At 42.5% G+C, this 25,920-nt stretch overlaps 1 protein-coding gene across 1 annotated transcript in view; it reads left to right on the top strand.

Moving 5' to 3' along the window:
- Window positions 1–1,679: 1,679 nt before the first annotated feature.
- Window positions 1,680–25,920, top strand: part of ITK (IL2 inducible T cell kinase) — a 47,125-nt gene continuing 22,884 nt past the window's right edge. The window contains exons 1-5 of the mRNA XM_006089080.3: window positions 1,680–1,902; window positions 18,287–18,391; window positions 19,899–19,980; window positions 21,902–22,030; window positions 25,656–25,696. Coding sequence (XP_006089142.1) covers window positions 1,756–1,902; window positions 18,287–18,391; window positions 19,899–19,980; window positions 21,902–22,030; window positions 25,656–25,696 — 504 coding nt within the window. The 5' untranslated portion in view covers window positions 1,680–1,755. The remainder of the gene's footprint in view (window positions 1,903–18,286; window positions 18,392–19,898; window positions 19,981–21,901; window positions 22,031–25,655; window positions 25,697–25,920) is intronic.

The raw sequence follows: 25,920 nt of genomic DNA, 5'->3' as shown, positions 1-25,920 counted from the left end.
TGAGCGAGGTGTGAGATGAGACTGGCAAGGAAGCCGGAGGGGAGCCCTGCAGTACCTTATGTAGGGGCACTGTTATTCTCTTTTACAGATTAGAAAAAATGAGACTCAGAGCTCTTGAGTAATTTGTCTCATCTCACAGCTAGTTAAGTGGTGGAGCCAGATTTCAAGCTGTGGTAGGTAGAATAATGGCTCCCCTACAGATACTCATGTCCCGGGAACCTGTGAATATGTAAGGTTACATGACAATGGGGAATTAAGATATGAAATGAAATTAAGATTACTAATATCTGACCTTAAAATATGGGGGTTATTTTATTTTATTTTTTATTGATTTCAGAGAGGAAGGGAGAGGGAGAGACAGGAACATCAATGATGAGAGAGAATCATTGATCAGCTGCCTCCTGCACAACCCCTATTAGAGATCGAGCCCACAACCCAGGCATGTGCCCTGACCTGGAATCTAACTGGTGACCTCCTGGTTCATGGGTTGATGCTCAACCACTGAGCCACACCGGTCAGGCAGGGGGGTTATTTTAGATGATTCAGGCAGTACCAAGGCAATCTCAAGGGTACTTAAGTATGAAAGAGGGAGGCAGAAGAAGTGCTTACGTTGTGAAACAGGAGTTTTTAGGGGTGAAAAAGACAGGTTTTAGGGAATTTTAGAAATTAAGGGGACCATGGAAGAAACACAGGGCTGCAGAGCAGCAGAAGGTGTATTTCCATAGAATAGGGGAGCTGGGAACAGTAAAAGGTCTATATTTACAAAATAAAGAGAAGGAAGCCCTTCATCCAGAAGGAGAAGAAGAAAGCCCAAAGGGAATAGGAAAACAATAAGGAAGGAGGGGGGGAGAGAACCTCACATGTCCCATGTGAGGTTCCACCTTTGAGCCCAGGAGTTACTCTAGTAACCAGTGAGGGACTAGTGACCAATCAGAGGGGATATCAGGGCACAAGGATCTGCAGCCTTTATAAGCCATAGGGAAAAGGAACTCAGTGGGACCCTTTCCCCCTACCCAGGTGGGACTCCGTTCTGTGAGACTCTTCCCCCTCCCTACATGGGAGTCTGTACTTATTCTTTAACAAATTTCCACCTTTGCTATACCATCTTCTGTCCATGGATTCATTCTTCGACTCCAGCAGACAAAGAATCTGGGTTCCAGTACAAAAATTCTGCATCGCTAGAAGCAGGAAAGGGCAAAGAAACAGATTCTACCCTAGAGATCCTTCCTGGCTGACATCTTGATTTTAGCCCAGTGAGACCCATTTTGGACTTCTGAAGAACAGAATGCTAAAACAATAAATTTGTGAGTCGCTGAGTTTGTGAAAATTTGTTACAGCAGCAATAGTAAACTAATACACAAACTATGTTCCTACCCTTTGTGCTACATGCCTTAACTGTTGGATAGGCTAAACCAAGAACTCTAAAGATTAAACTCTAATCTTTCATGTCATTGAGTCTAAAGTTTTTCAGATATCATTTTCAAACCATACAGCAAAGAGTGTGAGTATTTTATTTACATATGCCTCTTAGTTTTGTGAATTTCGAAAGGATGTGGTTATGGCCTTTGACATCAGAGGGGAAGCTCAGCGATGTTGACTGAACACTGATAGGAAGATAACGCTGGAGGCAAGTTGCCTCTGAACAACTCTCTCAAGATCAACTGCCTCCCCATTGCATTCCTTGCCCTGAAGCTGTTTCCTCTGGTTGTGCTGAGGGCTGATGCCCAAGGTGCATCACTTTTCAAGAACTGGATCATGAACAACTCAAACAACTCTATCCTTCTAGAAGAACAGCTCATCAAGAAATCCCAACAAAAGAGAAGAACTTCTCCCTCGAACTTTAAAGTCCGCTTCTTTGTTTTAACCAAAACCAGCTTGGCGTATTTTGAGGACCGTCATGGGGTATGTGAGAACTTTGAGTGTTTTTTGTCTTTTTAAAAACAGTATTTTCTATTTAGACTGGGCTGAATGAAGATATACATGGAATAAAATAAGGACACAGGGGACATGCTCGTTATAACAGCCTAAAAAGTACAATAAGAGCAATCAGAAGAAAATGTGGAGAAAAGTCAAGAGGTGGGGTGGTTGTATTAGGTGATTTTAGTCCTAAAATCTATACAAGAGTAAATTTAACATTCATTAGCTTTTTCCCCCCTTCAAGTTTGAGTTGTGTCTAAATTCTAATATTTCATGCGGCAAATGTTATGATTGGGTAGAATTAAACTTCATTTGAAATAATTATATTTTATGGAACATAGATTAATAAAATATTAGCAGTCACTGGGACCTAAGTGATGATCTTGCTCAGTTTCCTTAATGTATACTGGATGAAATTAGTACTTGGAATGGTTAAGTGATGGGTTCAGCGTCAACATTTTTATGAATTCAAATCAATTTTGTTTCAATGGTCATCACTCATCTGATATCTTGGAAAAATATTCTCTGGGCATTTAATTGTCTCAAATTTGCAAGGCACAATGGTAAACCTTTTTATCCCTTATAAACTTTTAGGAGACTAGGATTACCATGCAGTGTTAAATGTTAAACAGTACAGACCGGCGATTCTTATCCAGAAGATTACAGCTGCTTAGCTAAGTTAGTCTTTTCATATCTAAAGACATTTTTATATTCCATAACAACAATAATAATAAGAGCAACATAAATTATCAAAACGATGTAGTTCGCCATCTTTAGCAAATTGCAGTATGTTATAAGCTTGGCACTAGAGTTATGACATCCTGTGAAAAATAGTCCTGCTACCTTTTCAGGAACAAATTCTATAATTCTGCAAATTAAATATGTTTTTATAACTTTAAATATCCATTGTCATTATAATGCTGGTTGAGCCTTTTATTTTAACATGGATTTAGCTCATGGATTCCTGTCTGTTTCCCTTATTGAGATGTGCAAATGTTTTCAGCAGAACTCTGACTCCCTGCTGGAGTAGTGGGCCAGAAAGAAGCATAGAGTTGGCTCACCGGTAGACATGATTTCAGACGCTCCCCTGTGCTTGCCGAATTTCTTTGCTAAGTGGTCACTGATGCCTGATATTTACTGAGCACTTACCACATATCAGACGCTGTGCTTAACAGAAGACAATGAAAGATTAGGGGGCCTGGTGGTATGTTGGTAAATGTTTAACAGCCATTGTAGTGGTAGTGACAGTAGAGTATTGGGGAGCTCTGCTTCCGAGTGTTTGCTGCTTCCTCTGGTGTAAATACTCCCATTGTGGCCAATTTCAAACTACTGATGCAATGTCTACTGGCTCACAAAATTCCTGAAAATTTAACAGTCAGGCCCTAGCCGGTTTGGCTCAGTGATTAGAGCATTAGCCTGTGGACTGAAGGGTTAAGGGTTCAATTCCAGTCAAGGGCATGTAGCTCGGTTGCAGGCTCAATTCCTGGCCTCCTTTGGGGCACATGTGGGAGGCAACTAATCGATGTGTTTCTCTTTCTGGCTCTCCCCCTCCCTTCTACTCTCTCTAAAAATCAATGGAAAAATATCTGCTGAGGATTAACAACAACAAATTTAACAGTCAGCTTTCATGAGCCAGTATAAGCCATTTCTAGCACACTGGCAGCTACCTACAAATAATCTCTGGAGAGGTAGACATCCACTAAGCAAAATGCTTAGTTGCACGTGACTGACATCAGATCCTGTTCAGGAGTGAAAGAGAGGGCCTCGGGGACTGTGTATAAGCATGGGCTGGAAGGGGCAGCATAGACGGAACAAGCCTCACAGCTTGGGGAGGCCAGGGTAGCCAACTAGAGTTGAATTCATATCCTCCCTCTATCACTTTCTTGATGTGGGTGAAATATTTAACCTCTTTAAGCCTCTGTTTCCTATTTGTAAAGTAAGAGCCCCAATACTACCTACCTCAAGGGATATAGAATATTTCATGAGAAAAGTATGTTATAAGCTTGGCATGATAATAGTACCATCTTCTGAAAGGCCCTCGGGGGAAATGGAAAGGTTTCCCTATTTTCATGACTCTGCACCTTAGGATTCAAGCTTATGTGCTCACTATGGCATGGAAGCCATTACCATTTACGTGGGATGGGATGAATCCTCAAGTTCATCATTCTAGTCACTTTCTGGAAAGGGTCATCACTCCTCATGGATGCTTCCCTTTAGCCTACAGCTGATCTAGCAACAGAGCCAGCTCTTGTAGCATGCGTCCATCCTAAATGAAAAATGGCAGGTGGGGAGGTGGTCCCCTTTTCTTGCTTTTATGGCTTTGACCACTGCATAGTGGTCAAAACCACTTCTGGTGCTAGACAGATCTGTGTCAAAGACCAGCTCCCCACTTAAGAGCTGTGTGTCTTTATGTAAATTGCTTAATGTTGTATGACCCTCTAGAAAGCTATTTATGTCTTTTGAAATGATTAAACAGTTCTTCTTGATCTTGTTTTCTTTTAATGAAATGGAGGTCACAATTATTTTAATAATAGTAGTAACTAATATTTACTGAGCACTTACCACGTATCAGTCACTGTGCGAAATGTGGGTTGTTTCACCTAATCCTTACAATCACCCTGTAAATTAGGCCCTATTATTACCCCAGTTTACAGATCAGGAAACTGAGGCAGAGAGTTTAAGTAACCTGCCTGAGGTTTCCTATGTCTCCGGAGCCTACACAGACTCCCTGATTAATGGAGCTTATACTATTAGCAGTTGTTATCGTAGGTAGTTTGGGACTCCACTGGGTTATTACCTTGTTCTGAAGTCCTCCAAGTAAGGGCAGTCCTGGAAATCAGAAACCCATGCCAAATGGTTCTTCTGCAACGAAGTGTATTATGAGCACTATCATTTCCACTTAGACTGCAGAACAAATCCTTGTCTTCACTTACTTCAAGGAGCCCTACTATGTGCCCATAAAGAAATGAGATCCTTGGTAAACGTTGCCTCCTAAGTGCCTCTAGAATCTGCTCACTTCTCTCCATTTCCTAAGGTCACCTTCCTCGTGAAAGCTGCCAGCATCTCTTACCTGGGACTGCTGCCACCTCCTAGCTGTGTCTTTGCACCCACTCTACCTCCCCTAACACACTCCATTCTCCGCACAGAAGCCAGTGTGAGCATTTAACATGGTGACAGTGACCATGTCCTGATGCCTCTCATCAGAAACTGACTTGTCCCTTCAGCGGTTCTCTCCTTTGCCCTGAATGTGGACACCAGAATCCACAACATGGTTCTCTTGTCTCAGCTCATGTCCCTCTTTCTCCCATCTTTCAAGATTTTCTTCAGCTTCAAGGCCTCCGCTCTAAATGGCACTTATTTGGGACACCCTCCTTGATTTCCCTAGACTAAGTCATCTCCTTTTGTTAGGCTCTGCCACAGCAACACATATGCATTATTCAGAGCACATGCCAAAGTTGTAGTTCCCCAACTTATTAATCTGGTTATTGTACCAATGTCATCCCTCACCCCATCTTCTGTTAGATAATAAGCGTCATGAGAGCTGGCACCCAATTGGCTAAAGATGGCACCACCAATGTCTAGGACAGTGCCTGACACATATTATCTATCCATTAATTATTTGTGGAAGGAAAAAAGGAAGGAGAGAAGGAGGAAAGGTGTGAGGTATAGATACAGTTGGAGAGGTTAGAGTTACACAGATGAACCCTAACAGAACCAGGTTCAAGGACAAAAGTGTAGAAAACAAAGCAAGTGATATAGGACTTTAAACAGGAAATTCCTGAGTGTCTGAGTAAGTAAACAAGACTCCCTGGAGATAGAGTTTATGGCTTAGCCTTGAACTGAGGAAGAGGAGGGTCAGGAGGTTGGACTTTTAAGAGCTGGGTCAGAGAGACACATGTAAGAACCAAGAGGTGGGCCAGCCTCCCCCACCACAACTCTTTCTAAGAGAACCAAGCAACTCTGCTCTCTTTTTTCCTCCATCTTGTCTTCCCCCTTCCTCCCTTGCTTCCTTCCAGGTAAAGCCTTTTCGGATAATATTCTTAAAGCTACCTGAGCATGTTTGCTTGAGACCTTCATCAGTCAAGCTCTCTCTCCACCTCATTCTTCCATGATTGCGTTGCCTTCTAGCTGGGCTCTCGCTGATACTTGATGCTCCATACAATCTATTATCCACGAAAAACCTGGAATAAACGTTTCCAACAATGAAGCAGATATTCTTTCTTCTGTGGCTGTTTTCAACTCTTCATCTTGTGGTCCCTAACTGTCCCTCCGATTTCATTTCACACCACACTTCCCTGTACCCATCATGCTCCTACCCCAACTGCCTTCTTTCTGAACCTTGAACACCCCAAGGTAACGCTCCCCCGGGGCCTTTAGACAGGGTCGGAACTGGGGTGAGCAATGGAGAAGCACACTTAAGCGCTGCCCCCCCCCCCATACACACACACACACACACACACACACACACACACTCCCGCTCACTCTCAGGGTCCCACAAGTGCAGGGTCTTTGCATTCACTGTTCTCACGGTCAGGAACACCACAGCTTTTTTTTTTTTTTTTTTGCAAGGTTCTTCATTATTTCCCATCTCTTTAAATATTTCCCCAGGATTCTCTTTCTTTTTTTCTTCTGAAGCAATAGATACGTCAATGCATCAGTATCTGCACTTATGTATTGGGTCCATTGATGTGCTTCCTTGTTTATTTTCTGTCTGTACATCCATCAGAAGGTGTTCCATGAGACCAGAAATCTTGATTGCCTTGCTCATCACTGTAGCATCAACACAAGCTGCTGGGATGTCAGTAAATAGTGAGTGAATGAAGGTCACATAACTCCAATTGAATTCAGAAGAACAACTTGGAGCTAAAACTGTGGGCCTTGTCTAATCAGGCAAAAAAATAAAATAAATAAAAAATAAAAAAAGAATCCAAAGCAGAGTGCTTTGCAATTCAAGCCCCTCAAGCCCAAATATATGCAGTTTCTATGTCTGCCTTAATGGACTTTCTTCGTGAATTGATTTTTGCCTGTGTGTTGATGTTTTGTGGAGATAGCGTCTGGCTACAGCACTTTTGTTTTGGAAGCAAATACTCCCACATTAAAATTAGATGTGATTCCTGCTGCTCAGGGACTGGTGCATCCATTAATGAGTTTCTGCAGGAAAACTAGGTCACAGAGCAATACTACAAATGTGAGGGCTTCGTTACTGACTCAGTCTGGAAGAAAGGTATAAGTAGAAAGCATAAGAGTCTCTTGTAGTATGAGGTCCATGGAATACAAGACATCTTCATAACTAACGTAGTAATGGACCCCACAGAAAATAATTCTAAATTTCTTAACTTTTCATTGACCAAAAAGAAAATTCTCCCATTTCCTTAACCAACCAGTAATAACCATGAGTTATTACTTCCACTTGTCCATGAGTTATTAGGCCTGCTGAAGAAGGGAGATCTTTCAAGATCTCATTTCCAGCTAGATGTCAGTCTGGGTTTGCCGTCATGACTGGGGACCTCACTTAAAGTGATCCAGAGGAGGAAACAGAAGCTCTGAAATGGTACCATGCATATAAAATCCCCCTTTTAGATCAAATGTCAGCTTGGCTCCTTGAAATTCAGTAAAAATTGTCAGTATGTTAATAGAATAAAAACCTTATCCCAAGTCTTATGTTGTCACATAATCCCCATTAACCTAAAGTATTTATAAGCAGGCTTCTTACTATATATTAATATTTGTAAATTTATAATTTAATATAAACTTATGTATACATTTTATATATTAAAAGTCACAGGAATTACACCTACTTTTTATAAAAAATTCAAATAGTATAGCACTTTTTCCCCTCCAAAATTACATATGTGGTACCAAAGCTGTTTTTTTCTTTATTTATGTATTTTCACTTAACACTGTATCAAGGAAGTTTTTCTGTTTTGGTGGGTTTAGATTTATTTATTTATTTGTTCAGCAAATCTTTCTTGAGCACCTACTACGTGCCAGGCTCTGTGGTAGATGCTAGGATTACAGCGGTTAATAATCAAGACAAGGTATCTGCCCATATAAGCTCACACGCTAGTGGAGGAGACAGACAACACGCAAGCATAAATACATGATATAGACTGTGGTAGGTTCTGTGGAAAAACTAAGCAGTAGCTGGGGCTGCTTGGGAAGAGGGTAGTCAGATAAGGAATTTATATCTGATGTCCGTGGGGATGACAGATTATACAAGGGGCAGGAGTAGAAGCCAGGAAGCCAGCTGACGCACGATGTGGTCTAGATTGGTGAATTCTTCTGATGTATTGTGTAGTATGCGATGGGCAACTCTGTTTTAACTTTCTTATAGCATCCCTCTCCCTGAGCGTAGTTGATACAGAATCATTCTACTCCACATTTTGGTGGAAATGTACTGGTGTCTAACCTGCTTCATGACCAACACTGAGCTCAGACAGTCTCTAGAAGCAAGGACTGATGAAAAGTTTAATCAGGTTAAACTCATTGATTAACCTCAAAAGACAGAGCAGCAAGCCTTCATATATTGTTTTAAAAAATGAACAAAAAACAATGACACAAAATGTTCTCCATAATTCTTTTGTCTGAAGACATCAACTTTAGTAATTGAATTGGTTCATTTCAGAGATATACTTATCTATTTCATGTGTCTAAACAAATTGATGAATTTTTCTATCATCTATTGTTTGACATTTCTTTCAGGTTGTTTCCAGGTAGTCAGTGAAAACACTGAAAAATAATAATATACCTAAAACAGTGCTGTCTCCTTTTTAAAATCAGTCCCTTAAGATAGAGTACCACGTGTGAGATAACAGTGTCACAGGCTGAGAACACTTATGGCCTCCATCATTTGTTGCTACATCCCCTTCCAAAGAGACTGAAGCAATGCATGGGGCCACCAAATTTACCAGAACTAATAAAAAACAGAAGAATACACCCTGGCTGGCGTGGCTCAGTGGTTGAGTGTCAACCTATGAACCCGGAGGTCACGGTTCGATTCCCAGTCAGGGCACATGCCCAGAGTTGTGAGCTTCATCCCCAGTGGGTGGCGTGAAGGAGGCAGCTGATCAGTATTCTCTCTCATCATTGATGTTTCTATCTCTCCCTCTCCCTTCTTCTCTGAAATCGATTAAAAAATATATATGTATATTTTTAAAAAATCCATTGTTGTGGTCATTTTCAAGTACACTGTTTTTATAGGTTTTTAATGTTATGGTAAGAGAGCAGGGAAATATATTTTATACATGGGTAAGATGTTTTGATTTAAAGTCAGTATATATGAACCCACCACCTATATAGTAGGATTTAAGGGGTGCCAAAAGACCTCCTACTCTGCAAAATATCAGTCTCCCTACTTGATCACCTTAGAGGATCTGAAAGGTTTGCAGGAATGAGCTCTTTGGGTTAGATCCGTGATCGGCAAACTGCGGCTCTCGAGCCACATGCGGCTCTTCGGCCCCTTGAGTGTGGCTCTTCCTAAGCCTTAGGAGTACCCTAATTAAGTTAATAACAATGTACCTACCTATATAGTTTAAGTTTAAAAAATTTGGCTCTCAAAAGAAATTTCAGTCGTTGTACTGTTGATATTTGGCTCTGTTGACTAATGAGTTTGCCGACCACTGGGTTAGATCATCAAGTGTCTTTATTAAGAAGCAAATGAAGTACACATAAACCATTTTTGACTGCTCCATAGAGGTCAGCTCTAATTTTAGACAGGGCCTAAAGGACTGAAAGCCTCAGACGCACTGCAATTCTGTAATTCCAGAAAAGGGAAAGGAGATGAGGAAGCAACAACCTGGCAGTTTAATAGGATGAAGATCTGGCACCAATTAGCCTGGGTGACCTTGGTAATTCCTTATTCTACCTGGAATTTCATTTTCTTGTCCATAATACCAAGGGATTTGACTAGATGAGTGGTTTTCAAACTTCCTATAGCATGGATCCCTCTCTCAGTACAAAATTATACATGGCACTCCCACACCCACATATGAAACAGGTAAAAGTAGAGAGGCTCTGCTGGAACACCAGGACCCTACCCTCTGGGCTGCCCCTTGACCTGCAATAATCACCAAGCTGCCTTCCAAGTCTATGTCCTCAGTCTGCTCAGAGTGTAAATTGAATAGTAGAAATGGAAAGATAAGAGCCAATTTAGAAAGTTGTTTCACCTTGAGGTTAAATATTTAACATAAACAATTAGATACTGCCCTAGCTGGTTTGGCTCAGTGGATAGAGCATCGGCCTGCGAACTGAAGGGTCACGGGTTCAATTCCAGTTGGGCACATGCCCGTGTTGTGGGCTCGACCCCCGTAGAAGGGCATGCAGAAGGCAGCCAATCAATGATTCTCTCTCATCGTTGATGTTTCTCTCTCTCTCTCTCTCCCTTCCTCTCTGAAATCAATAAAAATATATATTTTTTTAAAAAGAGATACTGATGGAAAAATTAGATATTGATTTCTAAAGACCCTTTAAGCTCAAAAAAGTGGAAACTATGTGATTATAGCTCTCTCCAATGATATCATGAGTTCACAAATAGAGATGGAGATTATCTAAACATGGATATCTTTCCATTTATATTAAGAGTGTTATCTTAGCCCTACAAAGAACATTTTCTGCTGCACACTTGGTCTTATCTGCTGCTCCCTCACTCAACCGATTGACAAATATTAATTGAACATCACCCATGTGCAAGGAGTTATTTCCTGAAATGCAATGAAGTTGTTATTAATTTTCTATTCTCTGGTTACCAACTCTCCAGTGCTTCAAAAGTACATGTAAAAAATGTACTCTTTCAAACTAATTAAAAATTTCATATCACTATTCTGGAAAGAAGGAGGGCTTTGAAAGAGCGTTCACAGACCAGAGACAATGAGATACAAAAGGTGCAGGACACCGTGATGATCTCCTTTGTACGGCTTATAGCACTTAGTTCTTAGTTTCTGCAGAAGCCCTTTTCTCTCTGCCCAATTTGTAAGCGCATTTACACAAACACACTTTTTAAAGGCTAGGATCACTAATATCTTTATCAAATATGAATAAGGGTTGGAACTTATTCCTGAATTATTGCTTCGCTTCTAAGATAAATACACATAAAAGCACACAGAGTTGCTTCTTTTGAATCTCTGGAGAAAGTAGCTATCACTCAAGAAGAACATGAGAGGCTCCATCATGAACTTGAACCTACATGGATACAGAGGAGCAGGTGACAGGTGCTGCCTGGCTGCTGTTTACTGCTAATGAGGTCATGAGGTTACAAGGCAGAGCTGCATCACTTTGCTCACCCAGCATTGGATATGCAGCCCTGACCCTTCTCCCCTCATCATCTGACAAACCCACATTACAATATGGTGTTTTGAAATTTTCTGACTGCTTTAAAATATTATTTTAATTTTTCTGCTTAGTAAACTTACATGCTCACTGTAAAAAAAAAAAACAAAACCAAAACTTCAGATATTATAGAAGTACTAGAGGCCTGGTGCACAAAATTTGGGCATGGGTGGGGTCCCCTCAGTCCAGCCGTCTGCACCCTCCGACTGCCAATTTAGGCCTGATCCCGCAGGTTCGCCTGGCTGCCTGCCTGCCTCATCGCCTCTAACCACTCTGCCTGCCTACCTCATCGCCCCTAACCACTCTGCCTGCCTGCCTCATTGCCCCTAACCACTCTGCCTGCCTACTTGATCACCCCTAACTGCTCGCTTGCCTGTCTGATCGTTCCTAACTGCCTCTGCCTCGGGCCCCTGCCACCACGGCTTCATCCGGAAGGACGTCCGGAATGATGTCCGGAAGGTCGTTCAGCTGTCCAGTCTAATTAGCATATTACGCTTTTATTCTTACAGATATCACTTGCATTGCAAAAGTCTGCCAAACCCCACCCAGAAGGGAGAGCCAGTGTTAGCAGTGTTCCTTCTTATATTATCTCTTTGAATTTTGCATAAACTGATCTACAGGGTATCCCAAAATGAATGCACACTTTGAATAATTATGAATTCCAATGGGTTAAATCTGAAAAGAAAGAAACATCAATTGAGCTATCAGCTGTTAAGTGTGTACACATTTTTTCTGTGTCATCCTGTATATTAGATTATTTTTTCCAAAAGTGAGATGAATGCTTCATCTTTCGTTCTAAACCTGCTTTTTACATGTACTATAAATACTTTTGTCCTTCCATATGCGCCAATGTTATGGCTACAGAGCAGACGCAGAATGGATGGATCATAACTAATTTAACCATTTGTCTTTGGTGGATATTTAAGTTGCTCCAGGTATTTCTTTAGTTTCTATGACTAAAAAGTCTTGTGGAAAAGATGAAAGAAAAGTCAGTGTGGGATGGATCATAGTCTCCAGGCTTTTAAGTCAGCCCAGGAGCCTCGGAACCAACCATCTTGATTCCAGATCTTCCCAGAACTTTACATTTTAGTGGAGGTAGGTTCAGATGAAGCTGGGTGGGAGGGAAGGAACCAGCAACAGCTAATTACCAATTGTACTTGTGGATGCTACTTTTTCTACAGAGACAGTAATAATCACATCTGCACTGGGTATCAAGCAGCGTGTTAGGTGCCTTCTTTGAGTGCAGGTCATAATAACGCCAAGCTGCAGCCGTCAGCATCCCCTACTCCTGAAAAACTAAAAGAAATAAGAAGCGCTAAGAAAACTAAGCTCAGAGAAGCGAGACAACTTGCTCCATGTCACCTGTCATAGGGATTCAAACCTGTCCTTTCTCCCTTCTGAACCTCTGCTTTTCTCCCCTGCGTTACAAGGGTTCCCTTTGTCATAAAAGACAGAAGGCTGAGTGAGTTGGGAGACTGGCAGGGAATTTGTGGATTGCCTCTAGCATATTTTTGCAGAAGGGATGAAACTAGAATCCGGGAAGACCCCTAAAACTAATTTTAGAACTGATATTGTGCATTCGGCTAGGAGCATGGCAAACAACCCCCACATCAATCACTTAGGTTTCATCTCACACATCAGTTTTTATTTCAATTGTGTCATTGTGGGATTTCAGATTGGTACCATGGCTATGCTACATCCCAGAAGAGGCTATGAGCAAAATATTTGACATGTCTGGTTAAAAGCATCATCAGAGCCCGGCTGGGTAACTCAGTTGGTTGGAGCATCATCCTGTACACCAAAAGGTTGAGGGTTCAATTCCCAGTCAGGACACATGGGAGGCAACCAATCAATGTGTCTCTCTCACATCAATGTTTCTCTCTCTCCCTCACTCTCTCTCCCTTCCTCTCTCTCTAAAATCAATAAACATATCCTCTGGTGAGAATTTAAAAAATCATCAGAAAGATTTCCTAATCTTAAAGAAACTGATAAAGGCAGTATGTGACTACATTTACCAGTACAGTGTGATCCAGGAAAGTCTTAAATGCATCACTCCCCTTTAAGAAATATTCTCAGCTGATGCCTGGAATTCCATTATCCAAGTTTCCTTTTGGCTTAAGTCCTCTAATACCTGTCCTAATCCAAAATCCTCCAAAACAAGTGCAGATATTAAGTTATAAGTAAGTCAAGCCTCTGGTGAATGGCTATTTGAGGAAGGTTTGGACCAGAGAATTGAGAGGAAATAGAAAGCTAAAGTCCTCACATTGTGGCAAAGTTGGGAAGACCAGGAAGCAGGTCCCTTTCATTGTTTTGCTCTATGTTTACAAATAATTGACAAAGTAAAAAAAAATGACTCCAGTTAAAAATTAATGCTATCTTCCCAAATGGTGGTTCTTGGTTACATATTTGCCCAGAAAAAAACAATCCCCAAGGAAAATGTGGGCACCTAAAGACAAGAGAAGAGTCTTGTCTTATGGGCAGCATTTGGAGAAGGCAAGGAAGGTATCATTTGAATGATTAGTATATCATTTGAATGATTTTATTTTGCTGATAAGTTCATGTCATTCTTTTAAGTCCTCTAAATTAACCCATGATTCAAGGATCGTTATTATTCCCACATAAAAAACAAACAAACACAAAGCAACTGAGAAGTTAAGACACTTGTCTCAGGTTGCACAGCTGGTCAGGCAGATGTGGGTCTTCCTGACATGAGAGTTCTGTTTCTGTCCCATTCTGCCTCACCAGAGCAGAAAGCTCAAATTCTGCTGTTTTCAAGAAGCGTAGAGATGTCCTCTCGCATGGGTACCAGACATATAACTTCTCACTAATGTATCTACTGGGCTAGCTGAGCAGCCAAGGAGCAAATGTTATGGAGCAAAGAGGAGCTATTACGCTGAGGAGCCAGGGAAAACACTCCCCTTTGAAATCCACAGGAGCATTGCATGACCAAATGTACAGAAACAAATCTCTATTGGCTCATGGCTTGGAGAAATCAGTCATGCCATTGGCTGTTCAGTGTTGGGGTTGGGGAATAAAAGCCTTCTGTGGAAAGCCAGGGTGAGTGCAAAGCCATGAAGCCTAGTCATGAAGGCTCTGGAGCAGGGGTCCTCAAACTTTTTAAACAGGGGGCCAGTTCACTGTCCCTCAGACCGTTGGAGGGCCAGACTATAGTTTAAAAAAAAAACTATGAACAAATTCCTATGCACACTGCACATATCTTATTTTGAAGTAAAAAAACAAAACGGGAACAAATACAATATTTGTATTTGCATGTGGCCCGCGGGCCGTAGTTTGAGGACCCCTGCTCTGGAGTCTTTGAGTTGAGCTTTTGTGTTTCTCTTCCACTTACAAAGAGACTCGACCCCTCTGAACCTCAACTTCCTCGCCTGTAAAATGGAGATCGTGGTTAAATAAGATGGTGCATCAAATGCCTGAAGTATAGGAAATGCTCAAAAACATTATCATTTTTTTATTTTGCCCCCCCCCCCGCCTCTCTCTTTGAAAGTCACAATCCAAAAATCTATTTTATACAAAAATTAACATAAAGAGAAAGGAGATATCAAAGCCACTCACACAAGCTTGCCTTTTCACATGTATATGGGCACCTGTTGGATTGTGTTAGACACATGTCAGATGTCCCGGATGAAGCTTTAGGAAGTGGGGACAGCTTTGAACATGGCCAAGCAGGGAGACAAGGCCAAGTGAAATTCTGTGCCTTTTACCCTGAGCAACGCAGACAGAATAACAAGAACAAAGTCATGTTTTACTTGGTGTCTCTCTTTCTGGTGGCTTTTGTGTGGTTTCCTTGGAAGGTTTTACCCTGGTATTTTTCAGAAATAGCACCGTTATTTGGGATGATTACAGGCAATCACCATTTCCCAGAGAAGGAACTATGTTTAGCTCGCTGACCGGCGGCTCCCCGGTGCCCGGCTGGGGAAAGGTACAGCTGACCTGTTGTTTACCACGTATCAGGTCTTGTAAGATCCAGGAAGAATGGCCCGGGGGCCTTTTGGAGAGACTGACCAAGAAGGATGGCTTGTGAGGGGGGAACCCACGCTCCCATCTGAGAATCAGAGTGAGTTTTGACAGTGGAACATCAACCCATCCAATAGAAGAGCAAACCTGATAGCAGGCTCACCTGACAGATGGTGAAGGCGCAAATGTCTCTTAAAACCCATGTTTGAAATCAATGAGCATTAAGAAATCAAAGGCGATCATCTGAGTTCAGAGGAGAAGTCTTTCTTGGAAATCTTGAAGCCACACTGTCCAGTAAAGTAGCCACCAGCCATGCGTGACTACTGGGCACCGGAAATGTGGCAGGTCCGAGTTGAGATGTGTTATAAAACACATGATTTCATAGACTTAGTATAAAAAAGTGATATAGCTCATTATTTTTTTGTGGTGATTCCATATGGAAGTGATAATATTTTAAGTATATGGGTTAAACAGAATATATTCTTAAAATTAATTGTACTTGGTTATTTGTTTTTTGCCTTTTTTAGTGTGGTTACTAGAAATTTTAAATACATATTTGGCTCACATTAAGTTCCTGTCCAACAGTGGGACTTGGAATTTCATGTATAATTTTTATCCCTATTCATAACTCCAGTTACCATTTACCTCTGCTCATACCCTAGTTATGATGATCTCAGGCTACTGAGACCAACACTTATCCAGAACTTTTCCACCCCAGGGCTTCCTGCTCTTACCATTCACTCTCCCGAGGCTGCTCACTCCCCAGACCTTCTCATGTCTGACTCCTTTCTCAGCTTTCTGATCTTTTCTCAAATGCCTTCCCTCTAGAAAGGCCTGCCCTGACCACACATTGATCACATCAATCTGTTCTATTGTCTTTATAGCACTTGTTGGTATTGATTGCCTTCCCAACTAGACTGTGAGCTCCATGAGAAAGTCTACTGTGTTCGTCTCTCTGTTACTGCCTTCAGAACTGTGCCCAGCTCATTACTGGCCTGCAATAAATATTTCCTGAATGGCTAAATGCATTAGCCTTAAATCTGATGGAGACTGGCTTCTATTCTCAGAAAACACAGGACTAAGTGAGTTCCAAGGACAAAAATGTCTGCAAATGGAGCCATCATATTACTGCCACGAGTCCTTTGTTGCATTTCACTGTGTGTACTGCTAAGGAAATAACCCAACAGAGATAGAAAAAACAAGATAACCTCAAAGCTTAGACACAATGTTTACTGGTAGCAAAATGGCTGTTGAAAGGACTGCTCCTTTGTACTCTTCTGTTTTTTTTTTAAAAAAACATTCCAAAGACTGTGATTATGGGTAGGATCAGGGCATATATTTCTAGCTGTGGAAGACCCTAAGTGAAAAGATAGTCTGAGTCCAGGGCACATGTTTACAGAGGCTTTTATAGGGAGACTGACCTCTTCATACAATGCTAGATTACAACGTGGCTGTAGACCACTGCGTGGAGCAGATGCTCGTTTTTGTTTGTATATATCCTATAAATGTGTGTGGGAAAGACAAATGCATTCCAAATGGTTAACCTTGACTGCTTCAGGATTGTGGAGAGGGTAGGATAATAAGACACTATAAATAGTTTCTTCATAGACCTCCATGTTGTTTTATTTCTTGAAATGACCATGGAGAGATTTTTGTACTTTCAAAAATAAATAAAGTAGATTTTAGAAAGAAAATTTAAACAGAAATACCAGAAAGCTTCCCTGTACTTGATAGGAGGCACTTCTCACATTTTGACTTTTTTTTTTAATTAGTTCTGTGCCTCAGCTACTAAATAAAGTACAGGCCAGCAAACAATCTGGGTATCAAAAAATGAGAGGTAAAGACTGATCTCACTTCTGGCCAATTTGATGATGCCATGGCTCTCTGAATACCACCAGCCGAGTGCACTCATATATCACAACTCTCTTGTCATAGGACTTCCTGAACCTCTTTAATTGAGAGGGTATCCTTTATTGAGGGCAACTATTATAAACAATGTAATTACACCTTTTTTTCCTAATCAACCCTTAAAAGGTAGGCGTTATTATTCTCACGTATCAGATATGGAGATTGAAGTTTAGGGAGGTTGGTAAATTGTCCAAGATCATGAAGCTGGTTAGAATCAGAGCTCAACTTTGAACCTAGTCCTTTCCAAGCTTTTTCCTAGTTCACCACCACTTGTCTCTTTGTAAGGGATGAGGTGTAATGAAGTGTTTGTCCACTGGTTCCACAGATGAATTAAACTTTAATTTCAACAGAAGCCTAATTCAGGCTCCTGTGAAAGGTTTCTGATCTCAAAAAGCTTTTCCCTAACTGGCCTTCCATGAGCCCAATAGTCCATTAATAGAATCTGTCCTATTGGGTAACATCCCCTGGGATCCACTCTCCAAGGACAAGGACCCTCACAAACAGGTAACGTGTAACATCATTATAAGTCATGAAGACCATCGTGTGAATTTGTTTTCAAGGAAATATATCTAACAAGCTTCTAAATGAAAGAGACAAATGGGCCGGTAAGATTTTCTGGGGGTGTGGTGAAGGGAGAGTTATAGAGCAGATTCAGGAACATGCTACAGGGCTGTCATTGTGGGACTGGGACAACTAAGGGACACGGAGAAGCCAGATGTAGAACAGAAAGATACCACTAAAGGTATACATCACCATCCAGATCAGGCCTGAGCTAATTACTGACTTAATAAGGCTATGGATAGACACAAAGCAGAGAAAACTGGCACATGTGTGGCTGGTTTCCCATAGACTGTGCTACGCATCCCAGGTTCAAGTTCTGCAAATGCTGCTGTATGTTACAAGCTCACAGAAATGTAAGACACCATGCTCCATGAGTGGAAATCAGTCACCTCATCAAGAAGATGATTCAAAGAGCATGTTCTCCTAGGACTCTGCTCAGTGTCCTTCTCAGACAATGAGGGCCAAGGAGTCGCTTCTGGATATTTGGAGGGTTGGTTTACAAACCTAATGGATCTTACCTAGTAATGGATTTCCGGAAGTAACCTAGATAAAAATATTGTCTCCTCTCTTTTTAAATGGGGTGTGCTTTCTCCTCCCACAGAAAAAGCGCACCTTGAAGGGCTCTATTGAACTCTCCAGGATCAAATGTGTCGAGATTGTGAAAAGTGACATCAGCATCCCTTGCCACTACAAGTATCCTTTTCAGGTAAGTCATCGTGCCTGAGGGCACCAGTTCCTCATACCTTATATATGATGGTTGAAAGTCTCAGCCATTGTAACAGAAGATGAGACAGGGATGACCCTGGTCTAGCATTAGAACTTAGACAAATGGCAGGGGAAAAGCTGCTGTGTTGTCGATCAATTACACTTTCATTCATTCATTCAACAAAGATGACAAATGACAAAATCTTGAAAAAATTGTCATTCCTCATTCTCCTTTTCCTTATGTCTTTCCTACCTCAAGGAAAGTCGTGGGGGGAGGAAAAAAAACTAGCAAGGGCCCCAAGCCTAATGTTCTTTAAGTGCAGTTTAGTCATGACTTGGGGTGACCAATTGCAACTCTTGGTTAGCAATTGCTTGGGGGTGCTGAGGTTAAAAGGGATCAGATTTTACCATCTGAGAACTAGCCGGCATTATGCTGTCCAATACAGTAGCCACTAGCCACATCTGATTGTTTACATTTAAATGTGAATTTATTTAAATTAAACTATTAAAAATTCAGCTCTGAGTCACATTGGACACATTGAATGAATGAATATTTTACATGTTCAATAGCCACACATGGCTAGTAGCCACAGATGATAGAATATTGCAATCACTGCAGAAAGTTCTATTGGAAGAGCTTTCTGTCCAGGTGATAGAAAGTTCTATAGGGCAGAGCAGGTGGAGGGTATCTTTAGCTTTTAGGTCATGATATTACCTACATCTTATTACCACTCTTGGCATTTGTAGCTCTCCAGGAGTGGATAACTCCTTGAACATCCTTGGGTATCATTCTTGTTTGACAATCTGGGTGGCATAGAAAAGGACTTTTGTCATACTAGAAAGGTGACTTCCATGGGGTTGGAATTTTTAGGGCTAAAAGTAAAAGGAATAACGTGTATTTTCCTGTCATTAAAATTCCAATTACAAGTGAGTGCAAGACAAAAACCAGTAAAATTCAAAGAAGTTCTGGAGTTTACTTAATAGTTTTGTACCAGGGTCAATTTCCTGGTTTTGAAAATGTGCTGTGATTACATAAAAGGTTGTCATTGGGGAAAGGTGGGTGCAAAGTACACAGGAACTCTGTACTATTTTTGGAACTTCTTGGGTGTCTTACATTGTTTCAAAATGAGAAGTTCTTAAAATCCCAATTAAACATTTGTCATCTACTAGGGTAATATCTTACTCTTCCATATGCCAGAAAGACTTTCTTTCCTGAAAAATTAACATGAGAAATAAAGGTGCTATGAAGAGAACTCTTTCTTCAGCTGTTTTAATTTAGTGATGGCTTCGCTGGTGACAAGCAGCCTAAGCTGAGGAGGTTCACGCCGTGTCTGCACAGCACCCCAAAGTCTGAATGAAAAGGACACTGGTCCTCCGATCATCCAGAGTTTGCTTTTTTGACAACAAACACTGAGACCCCATTCTTAGCCCAGGAAGCCAGATGGACCTGCTGTCAGTCATCCATCTCCAGGCACACCACTCACCTTGAACTCTGTGTGTGTCTCCAGGTTGTGCATGACAACTACCTCCTGTATGTGTTTGCTCCAGACCGTGAGAGCCGGCAGCGCTGGGTGTTGGCCCTTAAAGAAGGTAATTAACCTCCTGTGTGGCCGGGTCCTGAGATCCCTTGATCTTCTAGCAGGCTTGGGTTCCACGGTAGAATAAAGGGCAGCTGAGGGTCAAACATTTCTTCCTTTTGGTGTTGCTGGAAGGTCCGAACCTTTCACTCTGGGCCCAAATGGTAACAACCAGTATAGTGCAGGGTCAGAAAATCCAGCCCACCACTGGTTTTTGGTTTAAGGTTCCAAGCTAAGGATAATTTTTTTTAATGGTTTCATTTTAAAGGGTTATATAAGTACCTACATAATATATCAAATCTGCCTGCTGATGAGCAACCTAAAATATTTACTATCTGGCCCTTTAAGAAAAAAGTTTGCTGCCTCCTGGTTCGGGGGTGAAGAATAAGAGCATGGACGCTCCAGTTAGATGACCTGGACTTGAGTCCTGGCTCTGCCACTTGCTAACCATGTGTGCCTGAGCAACTTCCTCCACTGCTCTGTGCTTCAGTTTCCCCATCTATTTTTAAAAGGGGGTGTAGGAGGGAATAATAATAGTGCCTGCCTTCAGAACTGCTGTGAGTAAAGCCCTTGGAGCTAGCTGGCCCAGAGTGAGCGCCCAATAAATGTTAACTAGCTTTAAACGCTGTCAGACCAACAGCGAGGGTATTTCTTAAGGCTCACCTTTCTGATAGCATAATTAGAACCAGCACAGCGTTTGGGTCCATGCGATGTGGAGCCAGGCTGCTAAGGTGAAAATCCCAGCTCTGCCAATTATTAGTGTGTGACTTGGAGCAAGTTCCTTGACCTTTTGTTGTCTCCATTTCTCAGCTGTGGATTCTGACTGGTAACACCCATAAGGTTATTGTGAGAATTAAATGGCTTAGGACATGTCAGATGCATAGGACAAAACCAAAAGGAAGCACGCAATCGGTGTTTCTATTATTATTATTATTTAGCTTGAAGCCCTGGTTTTACAGGAGAATGGGGTTCAATTATTAATCTGTCTCTAAGTAGCTATGGGGACTCATGGTAAGCAAGCCATTGGAAATCTCAGGAGCCACAATGCCCCTATCTGAAAAATGAGAATAAAAATGTAGGTCTTGTCTTCTCCCAAGGTTAGTGTGAGTCTCAACTGGTATATGAACAGGCAAGTGCTGGGTAAATTGGAAAGTGCTCTCAAGTATAACAGCCACAGAACAAACATGAGAAGTAATCAAAAGGGCTCAAACTGTGATCATTGCCCTTCTCCCTCTGGGAGAGGCTTTTACTCATAGGATGCTAAAACTAGGAGAAGCATGAAAGACAGTCCATCTAGCTCTCCAGCTTTTATACTGTGGTTTTTTTTTCCCAGCAATAGAGTCTTCCCCCCACCTCACCATAACCTTACTTTAAAGCCACAGATCTAGAAGGGATAAAAGCAAAGTTACTGTGGTTGGAAGTGGGAGAGATAGAAAAGGGGGAATCCCAACTACTCAGTCTTCCCATTGCCCTAAGGCAGTGGTCGGCAAACTGCGGCCCCTTGAGTGTGGCTCTTCCACAAAATACTACCTGCGTACAGTGCGATTGAAACTTCGTGGCCACACTGAAGGGGCCAAAGAGCCGCATGTGGCTCGCGAGCCGCAGTTTGCTGACCACTGCCCTAAGGCACTTTGTGGGGCCCACTGAACCAGTCTAACAACCTCATTGTACACTGGGGAAACTGAGGCTCGGACAAGGGTGTTGCCCAACCTAAGGACATATAACTAATCCAAGACAGAGCCAGAGATCTGCTGATACAACATGCACTCCTGCATACATGTAAATGCCTGGGAAAAGGGCCATTTTTTCTGACTATTCTGAGTACTAGTCACTCAGTTCACACAGGTGGGTCCAATCTCAAGGCGTTATCAAGTTAGTAGTCCTCCATAGACTGATCTGGAAATAACTCTTCTGCTGGTGCCAACCCCTTTCAGAAACGAGGAATAATAACAGTTTGGTGTCCAAGTATCATCCTAATTTCTGGATGGATGGGAGGTGGAGGTGCTGTGCTCAGCTGGAGAAGCTTGCAGTGGGCTGCGCCCAGTACGATCCATCCAAAAATGGTAAGACACTGGGAATTCCCTTTCTTCTTTGTAAAATGCATGACCTCGCTATTGGTAGGAAGTAAAAGCTCTCAGCTTCTCCGACATCAGGGGTGTCGGAGACTGGATGCAAAATTCTACATTTTTAGAAATTTCAGAGGAAAATTACCTGCCTCTACTATCAGTCTGTTGATTTTTTCCATTTCTATACCTCCTCCTACTCAAAGGGTGGTCCTTGGATCACCTGAGAGCTAGTTAGAAATGCAAATTCTCTGGCCCTATCCCAGGTCTTCTGGATCAGAATTTGTATTTTAACAAAATCCCCAGGAGATTAGTATGCACAGTAATGTTTGAGAAAGCACTGCTATAACTTTCAAGTTAGCAAATTTGAATGCCATGGTCTACTTAAATCTTAAATTTTAGGAACACCTTAAGAGGTATACAATATTTTTTTATTCTTGTTTAAAGTATTACATATGTCTCCTTTTTCCCACATTGACCCCTCCCAGGCCACTCTCACCTCCCCCAGGACACGCCCCCACCGCCCCAGTGTCCTTGACCATTGGTTATGCTAATATGCATGCATACAAGTCCTTTGGTTGATCTCTTACCTCCCCCCATTATATTTATTTTTTATAGAGTCATCACATCACACAAGTATTCATTATACAAGTTCAACTCTATACACTTGGAGAGGGAAGAAAGTAAAAACAAAACAACTGCTTATTTTGCTCTCTGGCTCCTCCCCACTTCCCCTTCAGACTTGCCCTGGCCCTCCACAATGTCAGAGAAAAGGAGGCCACAGCTTACATGCAAAATGAAAACAAAAGAAACTGTTGTTTGGCCTGCGAGGTCAAGGGCTCAGATCCTGGGGATGGGGGTGCAACTCGATTTTACTTTATGTGATGACTTGGAGACCTGAACCCCCAATAAAGTGCGGCTCCACTCCGATGCACTTTTATATGCAATATGCTCCCATTCCTGGGGTAGAGGATGTGATGTTAAAGAAAGAGGGGACTGAGGGGTTCAGGATGCTCAAGGTCACACAGCGAGGAAGTGTTCTGCAAAGCCATTGTTGAATAGGAATGATGGAATTTTTTGCTCCCATTCCCCTCACCTCTCAACCTCTCAGCCCAATTACCTTTTCTCATCTGTCAATTTTTTTTTTTTTGCACTAAAACCTAATACCTCAGATTGACAACTCAAGGCGGATGTGTTAAATGTGACACATGGCTGGATTTTCCGTGGCTTCCTGAGTCATAGCCCATTTTAGTACCAGTTTAAAAAACACTGCTTCTCACCCTCCACCTTGGAAGAGAAAGTTCAAGGTTACCAGTCCCTTGGCCCAGAAGAATACTGTTTATCTAATTTTAGAAATCAATGATCCTCTGCATTAGCCCTGTTGACCATACTTATGAAGATGATGAGTATTTAATGAAAAGGAAATGGAAGGTTTTATATGGGTGGAATTGACCACAATGACAGGGTGGCATGGGCTGGCCTCAGGGAGTGAAAACCCTTCCCAAAGCCAGAAATCTGGTGTCCAAATTCCTGCCAGCACCTTGCTGTGGGCCCCCAGACGAGTCACTTGGCCATTGAAGGACCCTAACATCTTTATCTCTGAAATGGTCAGGGAAGCTTTAGGGGGCCTAAGATGAAGTATTCTCTAAGCCCCTTTCCATTTTTGAAATTCTTTGAATCTGTGTTTCCATTTGCTGTTTCCACCATGCATGTCACAGCTGTATCGCTTCAGGGTGAGCAGTGTTTCCCTCCACTGAGTGGTGGACACGTGACTGAGGTGTGAGAACCAGCGGAATGACTCACCAGATGACACCTGGGAGGCTGGTCATGCTGAGCTTCTCCCCACTTGAACCCAGGGCAGTCACTTTGCCAATGGTCCTACTTCTGCATGGCCACCTAGATCATGTCCCCACCTGACCATGCTTTCTTTATACTCTTTTAGACTTGTTTTAAATAGCTATGCACCACGGCTTTGACAGCTAAGAGAAGAGTCTGAGAACATACCACGCTGTGCACACAGCACATGATCATTAGCTTTGGGCGAAGACTCATAGGATTCCTGTGTTGGGCACACATACAGGGAAGGGTCCAATTCCACAGACCTCTGGGGTGAAAAACACTTGGGGGTGAGTCCCAGCCCCATCACTTCCTTGCTATGTGACTTCACATATGTTACTTAACCTATCTGCATCTCTCTGAGTCAGTTTTCTCATCTGTAAAATGGGGACAATGATTATAAGTAGCTACTTTGTGGGGTTGTTGGGAGACTTGGGTTATGCAAAGCTCTTAGCACAGCTTCTGGCACTTACTGAGCTCTCCATAAGTGGCCATTGTGTCTACTAGTCTTTCTTATCTGTGGACAGAAGAATGAAGCTGAGATATAGCAGTATGTGTATGTATGTCTGGGAAGCAGGAGAGGTGATTGAGTAAAAATGGACCCTGCTGTACCCAACCCACAGCAACACTTATTTTTGCAACCAGAACTGGCCTTGATCTCACCACATACCAACTTCACACAGAGGGCAAGGAAGGAAAGGGAAGAACAAGGCCAGAGGAAGAACGAGATCAGTCACAGAATGTTCAGGGCCAGAAGGGCCCAAGGCCACACAGCTGGTATGTGGCACAGCTGGGGTGAGAATGCCAGTCTCCTGGCTCCAAGTTCAATGCTGAGTAAGAAGCATGCTTCCTATTATGTTAGTTTTCCCTCTTCTCTGTGAATTGCATACCCAATGCCCAACCCTGCCCTTGCTCAAGGAGTTACCTCCTCTTACCACATCCCTGACACAGGCTGTCCAACATCAAGTCAGCCTCATGCAGAGATGAGGACTCACCACCTACTTATGCAGCCCAGTCCCCTCTTATCTCTGATTGTTAGAGAAATCTTTGAATTGATCAGAAGCCTGTGAACGGCCTCTTATATGCCACCCATACACGCACACTTGGTCCATGGATTCCAGGCCTGACTTTCCAGGGTCTCAAAAGAGAAATACTGAGAGATGGGGGAAGAGATGAAAAGAAAGAGAGAGGAAGAAAGAGAAAGAAGAGAGAAGAAAGGAGGACAGAAGGAATGGAGGGAGGAGAGATCAAGAAAGGTGTTGGTGTGTGCTATGTGGAGGAGGCAGCAAAAACACATACTCAGAGGCCCTAAGGTAACTAAAAGTGGATTTCAGCCTTGGTGTCCGCCCCCTCTCCCACCTCCTCCTCTAGCCCACAACAGCATCAGGAAGCCAGTGAGTCACTGTCCCCTTGAGTCAGCCATTCCCACTCCTGGGTTTAGCAGGTGCCATCGTGGAAGTCTCCAGGAAGGACACAGCCTAATCCCTGTCACAACCTTGGGGTTAGGCTTTGCCTGGGAACGCAGAAAAAGAGCCTGGAATATTGGCTTCCAGAAGTTCCTGTTGTCTCCTAGAATGACACGGCGAACCAGCAGGCTGAGGGAGATACAACAGAGGTTCTACCAGGATCGATCTTTGTATTTCTGTGTCTCACCGGCTCTTTCTGCCCCTTTCTCCTGCTGTTCTCCTCAAAGAGGGCCCCTTTTCTCTGAAAAGCCCCCGACGGCTCACCTCCGGTTGGGGATGTTCAGTTTTAGGCTCATTTTCTTTTTCTGTTTTTCTCGTTTCAGCTTCAAAGAAGCCTCTTCCTCCTACTCCTGAAGACAACAGGGTGAGTGAAACCTTTAGCGCCGAGTGAGGGTGGGCCCACTGCTGCGGGCTGCTTGACTGGCATGCTCCCACCTGCATTTTTCCTGCGTGCCCAGATTCCTCAGACCCTCTGTGAAGGCAATACCAGTAGAGTGTCGTGCTTCAGCTGAACTCAGCACACTGGGTTTCTTGGGCCTGAACTGTCTCGTGGGTCTGTCCATGTAAATGGGCCACTGAGCTGCCAAA

This window comes from Myotis lucifugus, unplaced genomic scaffold, assembly GCF_000147115.1.
Source record: "Myotis lucifugus unplaced genomic scaffold, Myoluc2.0 scaffold_56, whole genome shotgun sequence".
Taxonomy (NCBI): Eukaryota; Metazoa; Chordata; class Mammalia; order Chiroptera; family Vespertilionidae; genus Myotis; species Myotis lucifugus.
Note: the sequence above shows the minus strand (reverse complement) of the source record. Positions and strands in the feature narration are given on the sequence as shown.